Source organism: Drosophila serrata, unplaced genomic scaffold (genome assembly GCF_035046125.1).
Source record: "Drosophila serrata isolate PLE 108 unplaced genomic scaffold, ASM3504612v1 contig_240, whole genome shotgun sequence".
Classification (NCBI taxonomy): domain Eukaryota; kingdom Metazoa; phylum Arthropoda; class Insecta; order Diptera; family Drosophilidae; genus Drosophila; species Drosophila serrata.
In genome coordinates, this window is record NW_028257138.1 from 2,481,596 (window position 1) to 2,495,686 (window position 14,091).

The window sequence follows — 14,091 nt, forward strand, 5'->3', positions numbered from 1 at the left end:
TTGAAAAATTCAAGATATAAGATACCCATAAGTCTAATAAAAATACACATATTTTAATTTCTTCAAAATAAAACTTCATTTAAATTTAATATTCTCAAAGGATTCAAAAAAAACCAACCGACCGTCTAAGAAAAGTATTGCCTACTTTTTAGGCTAGATTATTTTCAGAATATTCGATTTATTAGTTTTTACTACAAACATCTTTTTGAGGTTTTAAGGTTTTTCTTAAAATACCATTGGACCAACATTTGTTATATATACATTGATCTGTAATTATGTATATAAGTATTTTATTCAACTTGATATATAGCAGTACTTTTGTCTTCTTTTATTAGTCCCTTTAAAGTCTAAAATAAATGGTTTATCAAATCTTTCAACCCCAACTATGGGTTTCATAGCCTTTATTTCTATTGTGACATATCTCACTTTTGTGGTTTTGATCCCTCTCCCCTCCTCTCTTGCTGAACCGCTCCCCGCCTGTTTTCCAGCGATAATAACTCAAAATTTCTGTCTCTGGCTTTTTGGCTGAGTTGAGTTCTTAATCGTGATTTTACACAAGTGTTGTACGTAACGTTGTATTTTTGTGCTGTGTGCTGGGAGCTACGCCATAATTTCTGGTGGTGGCGCACAGATACGCGGCATGAAATTTAAATCACTTTGATTGATTGCTAGATTAGCGCAGCAGTGGCGTCGGGCAGGAGGGATTTAATTGGGAGCCGGGGCAAGGTGGCAAGCAGAGATAAAGGCGAGCGAAAGGGAAGCAGGCGGGCGGCTTGACTCGCACCTTGGCTTATGTTAATTGATTTAATTTCGCTACAATGAAGTCATTGCTTATCTGGCAGACTTCATAAATATGCAGGCAGGCAGGCACACCGACAGGCTCTGTCTCTGGCTCCAAAGGCAAATTAAAAATGGGGGTGGTGAAAAGTCAGTTCAAAAAGGAAGAGATAGGGGGTAGAGCATGAAAAAGGCAGGCAAAAGGAAGTGAGGCTGTCAGCAGCTTGGCACCTGCTGAGACTCGCTTTAAGCGAGAGCGAGATAGCTTTCAGCCTCAAGGTTGAACAATTTAAGTGTTTTTATCGTTTAGTTTTGTGGAAATGAGTTGAGAAACCATGGATTATATAACACCGATCTCGTCGCTCCCCCGTTTAAAATAATGTGCGAGTTTCGAGTTACAACAGCCACAATTTTGTTTAAGAGTTTCCATCGGAAGAAGAAGCAGTTTCAGAGAGAGATAGGGATAGGTAGAGTCTGAACAAATAAAAAAAACTTAAGTAGATTTATTTCATGATAAATGTTTTTTTCATTGTTGTTGCCACAATCGCAACAGCAACAACAAATGCTGCCTGTGCTATATAATCTTAACGATGCATCTAACCGAAAAGCGAACGAAATGAAATAAAGGCAACGGACAGGGGAGAGCGAGAGAGATGGCAATAGCATAAGTAGAAATAACCCCAAAAAAGAGAAACAACAACAACAACATGGAGCAACAACTGTGAGTTTACTCGCTGCTGCCTTTGCCTTTGCCTTTTTTTCATTTTATCAGCGTGAGGATCTCTTATCAACTCGCTTGCATCTGCGCGCTCTCAGCGGAGTTTTATTTCGCCTGTTGGAGGTGCTGGTGGGTTGCAAAGGGGGGGAAAGAGGTCAGCGGGACAGGGGAAGAGTGGGGTGTATGTATGTGTGGCTCCAAGTGCCGCGTTATTCGAAATTGCAGCCTTTAAGACACTGAAATTCAAAAACAAAGTGAATTTTTAACATTTTTATTTTAAAACAATTAATTCATATATTTTGTTCAACTTTGAATAGTGTTTTTAAGGTCTTTCTTCCATTTCCTCTTGTTATATATTATTATATTAGCTCTATCGTTCAGTTTATCATCTTTTTTTTCGGGTGTAATATATCACTCTCATTGCTGGTGGTATTGTTGTTGCTCTTGCTGCCTTGTATTTTTAGCATATTTTCTTGAAAACGCTTTTTCGATGTAGTGCAATCAGCAGACGTTGATCTGTCGCATTTGTTCATATTTATGTCAATAAATGAGCACGTAACAACACTGACATACAAAGATATACACACATGTGTGTATATGGTAGCTTGTAGCAACATAATTGCTAAACAATTGCCTCTGTCGGAGCAAGAGCGAGAGAGATGGAGAAAGGTAGAAGAGAGACAGGGCAAGTGTTGGCAGTTCATCACCCCAACAACCAACAACCAACAATCAACAACCAACAACCAGCAGCAATAACAACAATGCGAAACAACCGCAGCGGGCGCGCATTTATCAAAAAACCTTTTGCAGATATTCACGCATGAAGTGTTTATCGCTGCATAAGCAGCAAAACAGAAACAAAAACAAAATAAAAAACATTAAACAAAAAAAAAACACCCACAAACTGTGGTAAATATATTCTAACACATAAGCAGGCGGCAAGAAAGGCTAAAAGTTTGATAATAATCCATCCGAAAGCGAACGGACAAGGTAATACCCTTGAAAAATATTATTGAAAATGCAAATTACAATAAATATAAAGTAATAATTATATATTTTACATTTTGAAAGCTGACTAAATGAGGGGAAATAGATAACCTTGGTAAACAAATTTAAAATTAAATAAAACTCTGAAAAATAACGAAACGTGTAACAAATAATTTGCCTGCTTAATATTTAATGCATTTTATGATAAAAATCCCCTTAGTTTCGTCTCACGTAGTTCGATAATTATGCGTCCCTGAACTGCAGCACTATCTATTTCATGGTTTATTTTTTTTTGCCAGGGTATCTAAGAGTCGTGCCATTGTCCAAAAGGTGTGGTGCCGCAAAGGGGGTTGATGCAAGGGAGTTTGCAGCGGCAAGCGGCACGTTTAATGAATCTAATTAAAAGTCAACAATGGCAAAACGAGATAATCGTCGCAAAGGCACAACATGAGCTGGAGGAGGAGGACTGTTGCCAGGGTGGAATGGAGTGGGTTAGGCCACAACAACGCATGCGCAACATGCTGCCAACAACAGCTGATAGTGGGCTCTAACCGAGAGAGAGAGAGAGCAGGCGATAGCAAAGAGAGAGCAGGAGACAGTAGAGAGGCAAAAGATAGCGACCATGATGAAAGTACACAAGGTGCTCTCTTCCGCTCTCATCAGGACGATAAGCAATTCCACATACGAGAGACTCAACATACACAGTCCTCAATAGAGGGAACAGAGACCACCTTGTGTAGTTACACCATGGAGAGAGAGAGAGAGAGAGAGAGAGAAAGAGAAAGAGAAACCTCTAGAAGATTGTTATCGCTGGGAAAAAGAAGAAAACGTTTTTTGCATCTGCAAAGTTGCCAGGGAAATGGAAATAAACCAAACGCCGATAACAATCAGAAGAGGCGGAGAGATGGGGAGTGGCCACACGATGAAGAATGAGAAGAAGAAGGAGAAAGAGTAGCAGAAGCAACATAAAAATAGATCTACGGCTGGCGATAAGCTGCGAAAGGAAAAACTGAGAAAAAGCTGGAACAAAAGCCCCCGTGAGCCAAAAACTGCAGAATGGAGATGATGGAGACGCGCAGATGCAGATGGAGATAGATGGAAAATGGATGGATGTGGATGTCGATGGGTATGGAGCAGGTGACTGATAACCAAAGGAGGAGCAAAGATATGTCACTGTAAAGAAAGACTCAAATGATTGCTAAATGTAACGATTCTTGGTAACGAACTTACAAATGTCATTTACTAACATTGCAAAATCGTATTTAAAAAACTCAATAACCTAAGAAAAGGATTGATTGAGAAAATTTCATGTGTAAAAGCATTTTGAAGCATAGAACTCGAAGTACTAAGTAGTCTTTCCTATTTGAACCTACTTTGTTTCTATAATTCCCAACTGGTTTAAGCTCTTCAAGGCTTTTATCGCTTGTTTTGTTGGTAAATCTTTTGTTATTAAAGGGATATTCGATTTTATTATTACTAAAGTTGATTTATATTGATTGTAAAGATTTTTATATTTTGTTTTTTTATAAATACAATAATTCTTTACTTAATATTCAATATAATTCAGTTGGTCTAGATTCATTTATTTATTAGTTCTTTAAAAGTAATAACAAAACATAACATGTTACACCGAATATATTTCCTGCATTTCAACTACCATATAACCATAGATACCTCACCTCTGCCCCGTTTCGCTCAGTGCACTCAGATACAGATACAGAGATACAATTAAACACAAAACGCTTATCACTAAGCAATAATCAGAATTCCATTAGCCGTAGACGCGATATCGCTGAAAAGCATCTCCCTCGCGCACACACTGGCACAGCACAAGCACCAGCACAGCACAGCACACACACCCTCGGCGAGTGTATCTTGGTATCTGTATCTGCAGTGAGTGTGTGTCGGTGTGTATCTGTATCCGTTCGCTGCTGGTTGAGTTGGCTCAGTTCAGCTCAGCTCGGTTCTGTTTGGGCTTTGAGTTTATTTCAGCCGCTGCTAGCGATGTTATCTAACTCTGCGCTCGCCGCGCTACGCTCTTATCAGTGCTTTATCAGTTTTTGTTTCGAATAATTCCGAGGCGAGCGAAGGAAGTCGACCGCAGCAGAGTCGTCGTCGGTCTGTGGGTCTCTGGCGATATCTTATTTCAGTACCAATCCGAATCCCAATGCGAGAACGGGAACGGGAACGGGAACGAGTTCGAGTCCAGCCTCAAGATAGGGCAGCAGATAGACGCTCTGGCAGACGCTGGCAACCGAAAGATAAACAACATCCCGGTCTCCGGGTATACCCCCTCTCTCCCCTCTTCCCTCTCTCCTGACCCTGGTCTCTGGTTCCCGGCATCAACAAACATCAGCTGGTCGGAATCCACTTCACTCTTCGCTTCGGCGTCGTCATCGTCACTCGGTTCGCTCGGTATCTCTGCCTGGCTGCCGCCTGTATCTGTATCTCTCAGATACACAGAGAGAGAGAGAGGCGAGGCGAGGCGCTTGAAATTTCATTACTCACTTTCAGTTGGCTGTGGAACGCGAAGCAAGCAGCAACCACGAGCGGTATCAGAGCAAAAAGCACAAGCACGAACGACACTCGAAGCGCTCGTCACAACGAAAATTTGAATAGAATTTAATGAAATCTGAATACGGTGAAGTGAGAATCGGAAAAGCAAGTGAAGTGACCAACCACATAATTGCAAATCAAATCAAGCTGAAAACCGAAAGCTAAAACACAAGTGAGTCATGCACAAGTGAATAAACCAAAAGGAACACCTAAGCCAAGCCGGGATTAGCAGTCAAAAGTGGATTACCTTAAATGACAGCCATGCTAAGCAGCAATTCCAGAGGTGAGGAATGTTTGAAAATGGGTTTTTGGGATAGAGTAAACAAACTGGGAGACCAGGAAATTAAAGGAAAATTACAAAAATCGTTCTTGGGTAATAAAACGAATTTAAAATTACAATAATTTGCATTTTAAACATGTTTAAGGTGTTGATATATTCAGATTTCCCCAGAAGCCGGCGTTAACTCATTTATATACAATTTGATTCAAAGGAAAGGTTTACGATAATCGAGTAATTTATTAATATGACTTTGCAGTGTATTTTTAGTCGGAAGCTTGAAACGCAGTGAAGGAATCATTTCCGACCCTATAAATCATATAGATTCTTGATCAGCATCAACAGCCGAATCGATCTAACCATGTACAACACAAATTTAATTTTTGTAAAATTTGGAAAATTTTATAAGGGGTTACATCGTTAAATTTCTCAATAATTTGCAAAATTTTGAGTTTTTTAAAATTTTAAATTGAACATCCAGGTTTATTAACCTTGTAAAAACTAACATTAGGGTTATACAGATTATTCATAATAAATCGTTGTCATGAAATAAAAGTTTAAGAATAAAACTCATTCTTGGAAAGAAAGTCTTTTTATGTCACGCACATGTTATGTCATACATATGTATTTAACAACAAGTTAAGTTATCTCAAGATGAAATAGAATTATTGAATTATTGAAGATACAAAGTAAACTTTTAATAGGGATAAAATTAATTCAATTTAATTGGTTTTTGAAATGCAAATTATTTCGTTAATTTATTAATTTAATATAATGTAAAATAATCATTATTTTAAATATTTCATTTGAATGATAACTAGCTTTGCTTTGTGTTTCTTTCCCTATTTTCCCTTTGGCCACTCTTAGGCACTTTTCCCGCTTAATTTCAACCTGTAGGCCATGTGTGGGTGTTGCAAACTGCAGAAATCCCGCCAATTGCTAGCACTTGGGAAAACCCAAAGAGACAGAGAGAAGCAGAGAGCAGAGGCGGGAAAAAGGGTCCCCTTGGTCCGACTCCGGTGCTCAAGTCCAAGTCGAACTCGAAGTCTGTGTCCGCGTCCATGGCAGTCAGCTTTCAGTTGCTTATCAGTCGCCTATCTGCGCTGTGTGGCTTCACATTCATTCCACGGCCAGCTCACTTGAGCTCGGCTCATATGTATCTGCAGCTCTGCGAGTGTGGGTATTCGTATCTGTGTGTATTTGTGTGTGTATTTGTGTGCTTTGCTATCTGCAATCTGCGGCCAGCGAGCGAGCGAGGAAGAAGCTGAAATAAAAAAGAAGGAATTCTGCCGGATTGTTGTTATTATTGTTATTATAATTCCTTCGAAGTGAATAATCAGCGAAATATAATCAAAAATGAGAAAAACAACACAAAGAGGACTGGATGAGGAGCCAGAGATAGGCAGAAGGGAGGCGATGTGTAATGGAAGTGGAAGTGAAGGCTTGGACACCGGCCTCGCCGCCAACTATCCATCTACATACAACTACTGTGCGTAGTTTGGGCCAAGAGCTGGCAGAGATACTCGTACTGAGATACTCAGAGATACTCGCTTACTCGCAGATACTACTGCGAATGGTTGTACAAACAATGAGCGGCAGCAATAATTATCGCTTTCAGAGCACCGAGAGCCATTTGGCTGGAACTATCTGCGATTAATATCTACGACTATTAGCCCAAGACCTTTGGTATCCATGAAATTCGGAACTTAAAGTCGGACCTTGCCCCAAGCCCACGTCTTTGTATCTTTCGCTTAGATGGTCATCTTTAGGGTAAAGTTTTAGTAGGGTAATATGGATAATTACAGGGTATCTAAGCTTTATTGGAGGTTTAATTTAGAGTTAACACCTTCGGTAGGTTGTATAATGTATGAACTGTAGAAGGTAGCCTTAAATTGTTAGCTTGAAAAGGAAAATATAGAACTTAAAACTGGAAAAACCTATAAATGCAAGCATATATTATATTCTGTAATTGATTTGAGTACCCAACAAAGGAATTTAATTACTTTTCTGATTTATATCATAAATAAGATACTGTTCATATTCGATAAACAAATATATCTTACCTTATCTTATCTTCTTATAATAATAATTAATCTCCAAAGATCTATTTAAGAGTGTAACAATGTGACCTCTGGGTTATATAAGGTATTACTATTCTTATACAACACCTTTCGAATTTTAAAAAATTCTATTATTAAGTTTTTTAATAATATGAAGTTTAGCAAATATAGAATTATTCTTTAGTGTATTCTAACTTCAGTTAGAAGCTTAAAAGGAATCATTTTTGACCCTATAAATCATATATATTCTTGATCAGGATCAACATCTGAATCGATCTAGCTATGTCCGGCCGAAATTTCTTTTTTTCCAAATTTTTCAAATTTTGAATTTTTCATAAGGGGTTACATCATTAAAATTGGCAAAACCTGATAAAAAATTTAATTTTTTTTAATTTTAAATTGAGTATGCAGATATGTTACCCTATTAAAAACTAACATAGGAACGGTTTCCAAATTGAAATTAATGCATTTTTGACATAGTTATGATATTTTAAAAACATGGATTAACCCAAAAACTTTGCGTATAAAAATATTGATTTAATAAAAATATTTATATTTATTTATATTTTCTATAAGATTATAAGTCAAGTAAACCCTCTGCTTAATCCTCCCACTAATCTTTCCATCTATTTCTCTCTCTCTTTTAGGTGATTGTTCCGATACCACAGAAGACATGACCGTCGACAGCAGAGGTAAGCCCATGGAAAAACTCTATCTATAATTTAAAAGAAAAAAAACTAGCCCAGAGAAGGCCACATCCTGTCGAGTGTCATCCGTCCAAATGTCCTTCCTTTTTTTGTCCGCTGCTCAATCCGCGATAAGTTTGTGGCTTAAACTCGAAATGGGCCAAAGCCAAAAAATAAATTCTTATCTCGGGAAATGCAGGAAGCAGGCGACACCGACATAACCCGTTAATGCCCAATAATAAATTTCCTCAATGTGTGCGAGTGTGTATGTGTGTGTGCCAGGACATCGTCCTGCCGCTGCTGATATTCTGCCAATAAAAATTTAATCCCAAAAAAGATGAAGACGACGAGCTCTCTAATTTTATACAATTTTTATCAGTGCAAAGGCACTGCTCTGCTCTGCTCTGTTCCCTCATCCTGTGGACTCTCTGTCCTGTGTCCTATGTCCTGTGTGGTTTTTCTGATGATTTTTGACACCTCTCGAACCCTTTCTCGCTGTGGCACAAAAAAGGGGGGTGAACTCTCGAACTCAACCCTCGTTTCAAGCGCTTTTCCGATGGACTGCAGGAAATGACAACGGGTCCGCCTCTGGAGAATCCTCCCCTTACTTTTTGGGTGGCATTTTGACTCTTCACTCCCGACATCATTGGCATCAATTTCATATCACTTCATAATCATCAGCAGTGTCAACGTCATTGAGACGATGTCTCTGACCCCCTGCCTCCCGAAGAAGAGACAGACCCAAGCCCACACTCGAACCCTTCTGTGGGTTTACCCCAGGAGCGGATTTGCCTTTTCCAATTGAATGTTTGGCCATAGATAAAGGGTTGGTAATAAGCCACAAGGATTATTGTCAAGTTTATTTCGAGTTAATAGGAATTTATTTATTTATTTACGACTTGAAAGAAGAAGTTCTTTGATCTGTTGCTTAATAATGGATTTGAACCCTTAATAAATAAAATAGGATCCTTTAAGTACTTCTTTCAATATTTTATGATTGATATTGTAAAGGGAAATGCTTGGTAAATCAGTTATAAATTCAAATCTTACCTTAAAATGGTCACTGAAAATCTTATTATTTAATTCAATTTTTAACAGCCAACTTTCAACTATGAATCTTGCGATTATCCTGTAAAACATTGCCCAGTTGAAGTGGCTAATCCAACTCTAAATCTTCCGAGTTTAACTCCGCTCCTGCTCTCTGCTGTTTTTTTTTCTCCCCCTTGACATTCCGCACCATTTCGCTGCCATCTCGAGCATTCATCATTAATAATCCCCTCCGAAAAAGTGGCGGCAATTGGAGCACAGCATCCCTGCTGCTCCTCCCACTTTTCCCTACTAAAATCTCAGCCCTTTTTGTGCTGCGTCAGTGAAAGATTTCCACACAAAATCCGGAATCTGGCAGAGCAGAGGGAGAGGGAGAGGGAGAGGGAGAGGGAGAGGGAGAGGGAGAGGGAGAGGGAGAGGGAGAGGGGGATCGGGCCACATGGAGTGGCCAGTGGGCGGAACAGTTGGCCTAAAAAGTGGGCGTTTGTCTGGGCTAATCTTTATCTGGCTGTTGACACTCCATGGCGACGCCAGCCGGCCAAACGAAAAACAACAACGTTGGTGCGATGGTGTGGCTTTCAAGCCTGCCCTGCCACCCACTGGGCCTTCTCCTCCTTCTACTCCTCCTCCTCCTTGTCCTGGTGAACCCACTTTTGGCCCTGAGATAGCCACACTTGCATTGCATTGCTTTCTTTTGCTGGCCAGATGGGATTAGGCTCCTCTCGGCTCAGATCTTGGTTTCGGGGGTCAGCCAGCAGCTGGGTTTATCCTACCTGCCTTCCTCAGCCTTCCCATAAAATATTACCTTAATTACACTTGAATGTAACCAATTTTTATAAATGAAGGATATCAATATATTATTAAATAGTTGAACTAGAAGAAATTGTTGTATTTTGTACATAATTCATTCTTCAAATCAGTGTCTGTTTCCTGTGTTAATTGTCCTTGTTTATTTAATTCGTTTAAGCCGAGTTTTTACCATTCTATAATACTGTTTATAGAAATATTTTACTGTAGAGTACCGTATATTCTACATAAAATATACCTTAATTCTCTACTCAAGTAAATAATATTTTCCTATAGAATAGGATATCATATATCGATATGAAGTTTTAAACTATATCATTAAATATTACAACCTAAAGAAATTGTTGTATTTTGTTTATAATTCATTCTTTAATCCATTGTTCATTTCCTATCTTAATATTTTCTTATCATTTTCCTTAGTTATTCCGTTTTTAATTTTATAATCATTTAAACCCAGTTGTTACCATTCTATAAATCTGTTTATAGAAATATTTTACTGTAGAGTATTCTATATTCTATATGAAATAAATTCTCTTACACATCTCTTGTATGTTTTTCTGGATCCGCCCCTTGGATGTTTGTTTGTTTGTTTGTTTGCTTGTTTGTGCTGGCTTCCGCCTCCGCTCCTCCGCTTTCTCTTGGTCCTGTCCTGTGCCACTTGCTGCTAGGGAAGCTGTGGAAGCTGCTGCTCCTGGCGATGATGATGATGATGACGTTGCTCACTTTGGCGCTCTTCATTTGCTGCTGTTGTTGCTCCTGTGCAATGTACTGTAAGCGCATCTCCCTGGCTGTGTGTGTGTGTTGGGTTTTTATCTATGAAATTCATGAATGCTTCGGCTTATCTTGCAGAATTGCATACTTGCAGCACCAACAGCTGCCTGTCCTGCCCTGCCTGCCGTCCCCCTTTGCAGTTGGTTTGGCTTTGTGGTTGGCTGCTCCTCTTGTTGGTGGCCATTGCCTGTTGGCTGCCTTCTAATGGCGCTAAGTGGTGACTCCCCGCTCCCCCTATATCCATCTGTATATGTATGTGGTTGCCCCTCTCTAATGGTATTTTATCTATGGCATAATTTTTTATTATGTCTCCCTTGCTGTGTTCTGGCTTAATGACAATCCACACACACCACACACACACCAAAAACCAAACACCGAAGCAAACCTGAACCAGAGACAGCGAGCGAGTCAAATTGTTAGATAGCTTTTCGGCATGTAATTAATCATTTGACAAGGCTTTCCGGGGGAGGAACAGGGGAGGAAAGCTCAAAGTTTCCCTATCGGAATTTTCTTTTTCTGTCTTTTTTTTGTGGGTTTCATGCGGGACTTGCAGTGCAATTGCTGCGGGCAAAAGGCAACAAACAACATCAGTAATCGAAAAAGAAAAAAAAGAAACCATTACACGGCGCTCGAGCTTATCAACAGTGTTCCATCATCATCAGCTGAGCCCTTACCCCCATTGTGCTCAGTGTAATTTCAAAATGCAGTATAGCATATCAAGTATACGACATGTGGGCCACTATAAAAGCGAGAAAATCGTCAGGGTTTTAAGTGCCAACTATTTACCGGATTTATGATTCAAAATATATATACATACGTCTGTTTTTTATGGCCAAACTCAGTTATTTTTCTTATCCTTTATAAAAAATAAAGTTGCGAGGATTTTTGATTTAAGATGTGAGCCAAGGAATACAATTTATACTATTTTTACAATAAATTACAATGAAAGAGAGAGAGCAGAAAGCGTTGTCCTGTGGGTAAGATGAAATATTGGGTGGTTAAGGGGAAAAATACACAGAGAAAGGCCGTATTTTTGCAAAGAAAACAAAGTTAAGGGGGTATACAAATTGTAGAATTTGTAAATTTTATAAAGCAGCTACTAATTAATCATTTCTAGAAGTTTAAAAACGATTTACAAAAGTTCATGCCACTTTTTTTAAGTGCTAAGGAGCAATGGCAGCCTCCTGGTAATCCTTTTTTGCGGCGCGGCAGCATTTATGAAATGTATTCCCGCCTTATCGCTGGCCACAGATCGCAGCTGGCGGTCCTGCGCCTGCTCCTTCCCCAGCCCCATTCCCATTCCCATCCTTAACCTCACCAGCCTCCCATGACCCTTGCCTAAATCCCCGTCCTGACCCATGGTCCCTGGAATCAGCAGCAGATGATGATGATGATGAGTTCGACTTGGGGGCTTTGGTCATAAAATGCGAGCATCAAGTCGAAGCAGCAGGAGTCACCTTGTCCTTGCGGTTGCGCAGACAAAAGGAGCTGCCAGGGAAGGAGCAGGAGCAGGAGCAGGAGCAGTCACTGGGCCCCCCTTCACATTTTTGTGGTGGCCATAACACCAAAACGCAATCCTTTGGATAAATTTTCTTATCTTTGTCGACCAGACGACGATATTATTTTTAATACAACAACCGAAATTTGTGCGTGTGTGCAAGGCCTGAGTGTGTGTGTGTGTAGAGTGTGTGTGTGTGTAGAGTGTGTGCTGTGTGTGATTTATGCTGTAATTTTTTTTATGTATATAGCACGCATTATATATGGTATATATGGTGCTTTATCATTTCTCGCAGAATCGGTACAGGGAAAGGGTTACTCGGCTGGAATTTATATATCGCTCGAGGAAGTTGGCTTACGACTTGACCTCTGTCTGCATATGGATATCCCTGAGTTTGCCAGGGATAATACTTCATTTCATTACTTTTTAAGCCTTTGGGAGTTGGGCAGCAAAAGAATAATTTGCTTTAAAAGAGATATCATAAAGTTGAGGGGAACTTTAAATAAGTATTTTCCCCTACTCCGGCATCTTTTTTTTATTGCCTGAGACTACTCTTAGAAGTACCTATAAATGAAAAAATATTTATTTAGGATTATTAGTACTATAAAAATGATGTAGATTTAGTCTAAAAACAAGAAAGAAAGCCGACTTCGGGAAGTCGAAGTTTCAATCTATCATAACTAAGTCAAAAATGCTTTAAATTCAATTCGGAAATCGTTCCTGTTCAAGTTATTGTTTGGTCAACAAATCTGCGTACCAAATTTAACATTTAAAAAAAAATTCATTTTATTCATTTTTTTGATAATTTTAATCATGTAACCCCTTATAAAATTTACAAAATTTGAAAAATTGTCAAAAAAAAAAATGCATTTTCGCCGGACATAGCTAGAATAGGAAATGATTCCTTCACTGCGTTTTAAGGTTCTGTCAGAAATAGAATTCCCTGCAAGATTATAAACTTTACATTTCTGGGAACATGCTAAATCCTAAACTTAAATTTATTCCCCTTACTGTTCACAATGAAATTTCTATCACAAAGTTTTCTTTTACTCTACTCTAGGGATAACCTTTATTTTTAACCTTATCCATGGTGATGTGGAAAGTGCTGACTTGTTGGGTCAGCTTAATTTCCATGTACCATGTAGAACCACTAGATCCTATATCCCATTAGTGTTGCGCCACTGTAGGACCTCCTTTGAGCTGCATGAACCTTTTAGAGTGTTATGTGCAAATTATAATGATTTGTACACACTAATCTCTAACGTAGATTCCCTTCCCAAATTAAAATCTTTGATATTAACATACTTAGTAAGCATGCAAGCTAACAATCTGGCAGCACGCCGGTAGTCAATTTTCCTCGTATTCTGTCCTATATTTTCCATCGCGCCTACTAACACCTAACCCAAACAGGCACGTGCCTGGTGTCATACGGGCCACTTGTATGTACTGACCTTAGTGCATCAACGTCCAAGAATATTAAGCCTTTTAAATCAATTACAGACTCTTTTATTGATAAATCACTTTGAGCTGGGACACACTTCTGTCAATCAATTAGTTTCTTGTCATCCTGCCTGCCTTGGTAGCCTTTCGCATCCTGTTCAGAATCCTTCCGCTTGTCATTCGAGTTGGTCCTGGCTTTCCATTAACCCCCTCTATCATTCGAATCGCCAAATGCTATTATTATTATTATTATTATTTTCGCACACCCTTGGGACTGTTTGCATTCGGATTACTAGCTCACGCACGAATGACCCTCGTCATCGATGTTGATTCCTGCTCCGACTCCTGGTTATTGCCATGTATTTTTGGTGGCTTGTTTGTACAAATCCAGTTGCGAAAATTCAATCAGCAATCGGAGAGAGCTTAAATCGCTGGGAAAACGAATTGAAATCGAATTGGAGAAGCGA

The 14,091-nt window shown here is 39.2% G+C and overlaps 1 protein-coding gene across 2 annotated transcripts in view; it reads left to right on the forward strand.

The window, feature by feature from the left end:
* Positions 1 to 14,091, forward strand: part of ush (Zinc finger protein ush) — a 75,338-nt gene that overhangs the window by 47,608 nt on the left and 13,639 nt on the right. For both annotated transcript variants that reach the window (XM_086830494.1, XM_086830495.1), the window contains exon 2: positions 8,023 to 8,067. In XM_086830494.1, coding sequence (XP_086686620.1) covers positions 8,023 to 8,067 — 45 coding nt within the window. The remainder of the gene's footprint in view (positions 1 to 8,022; positions 8,068 to 14,091) is intronic.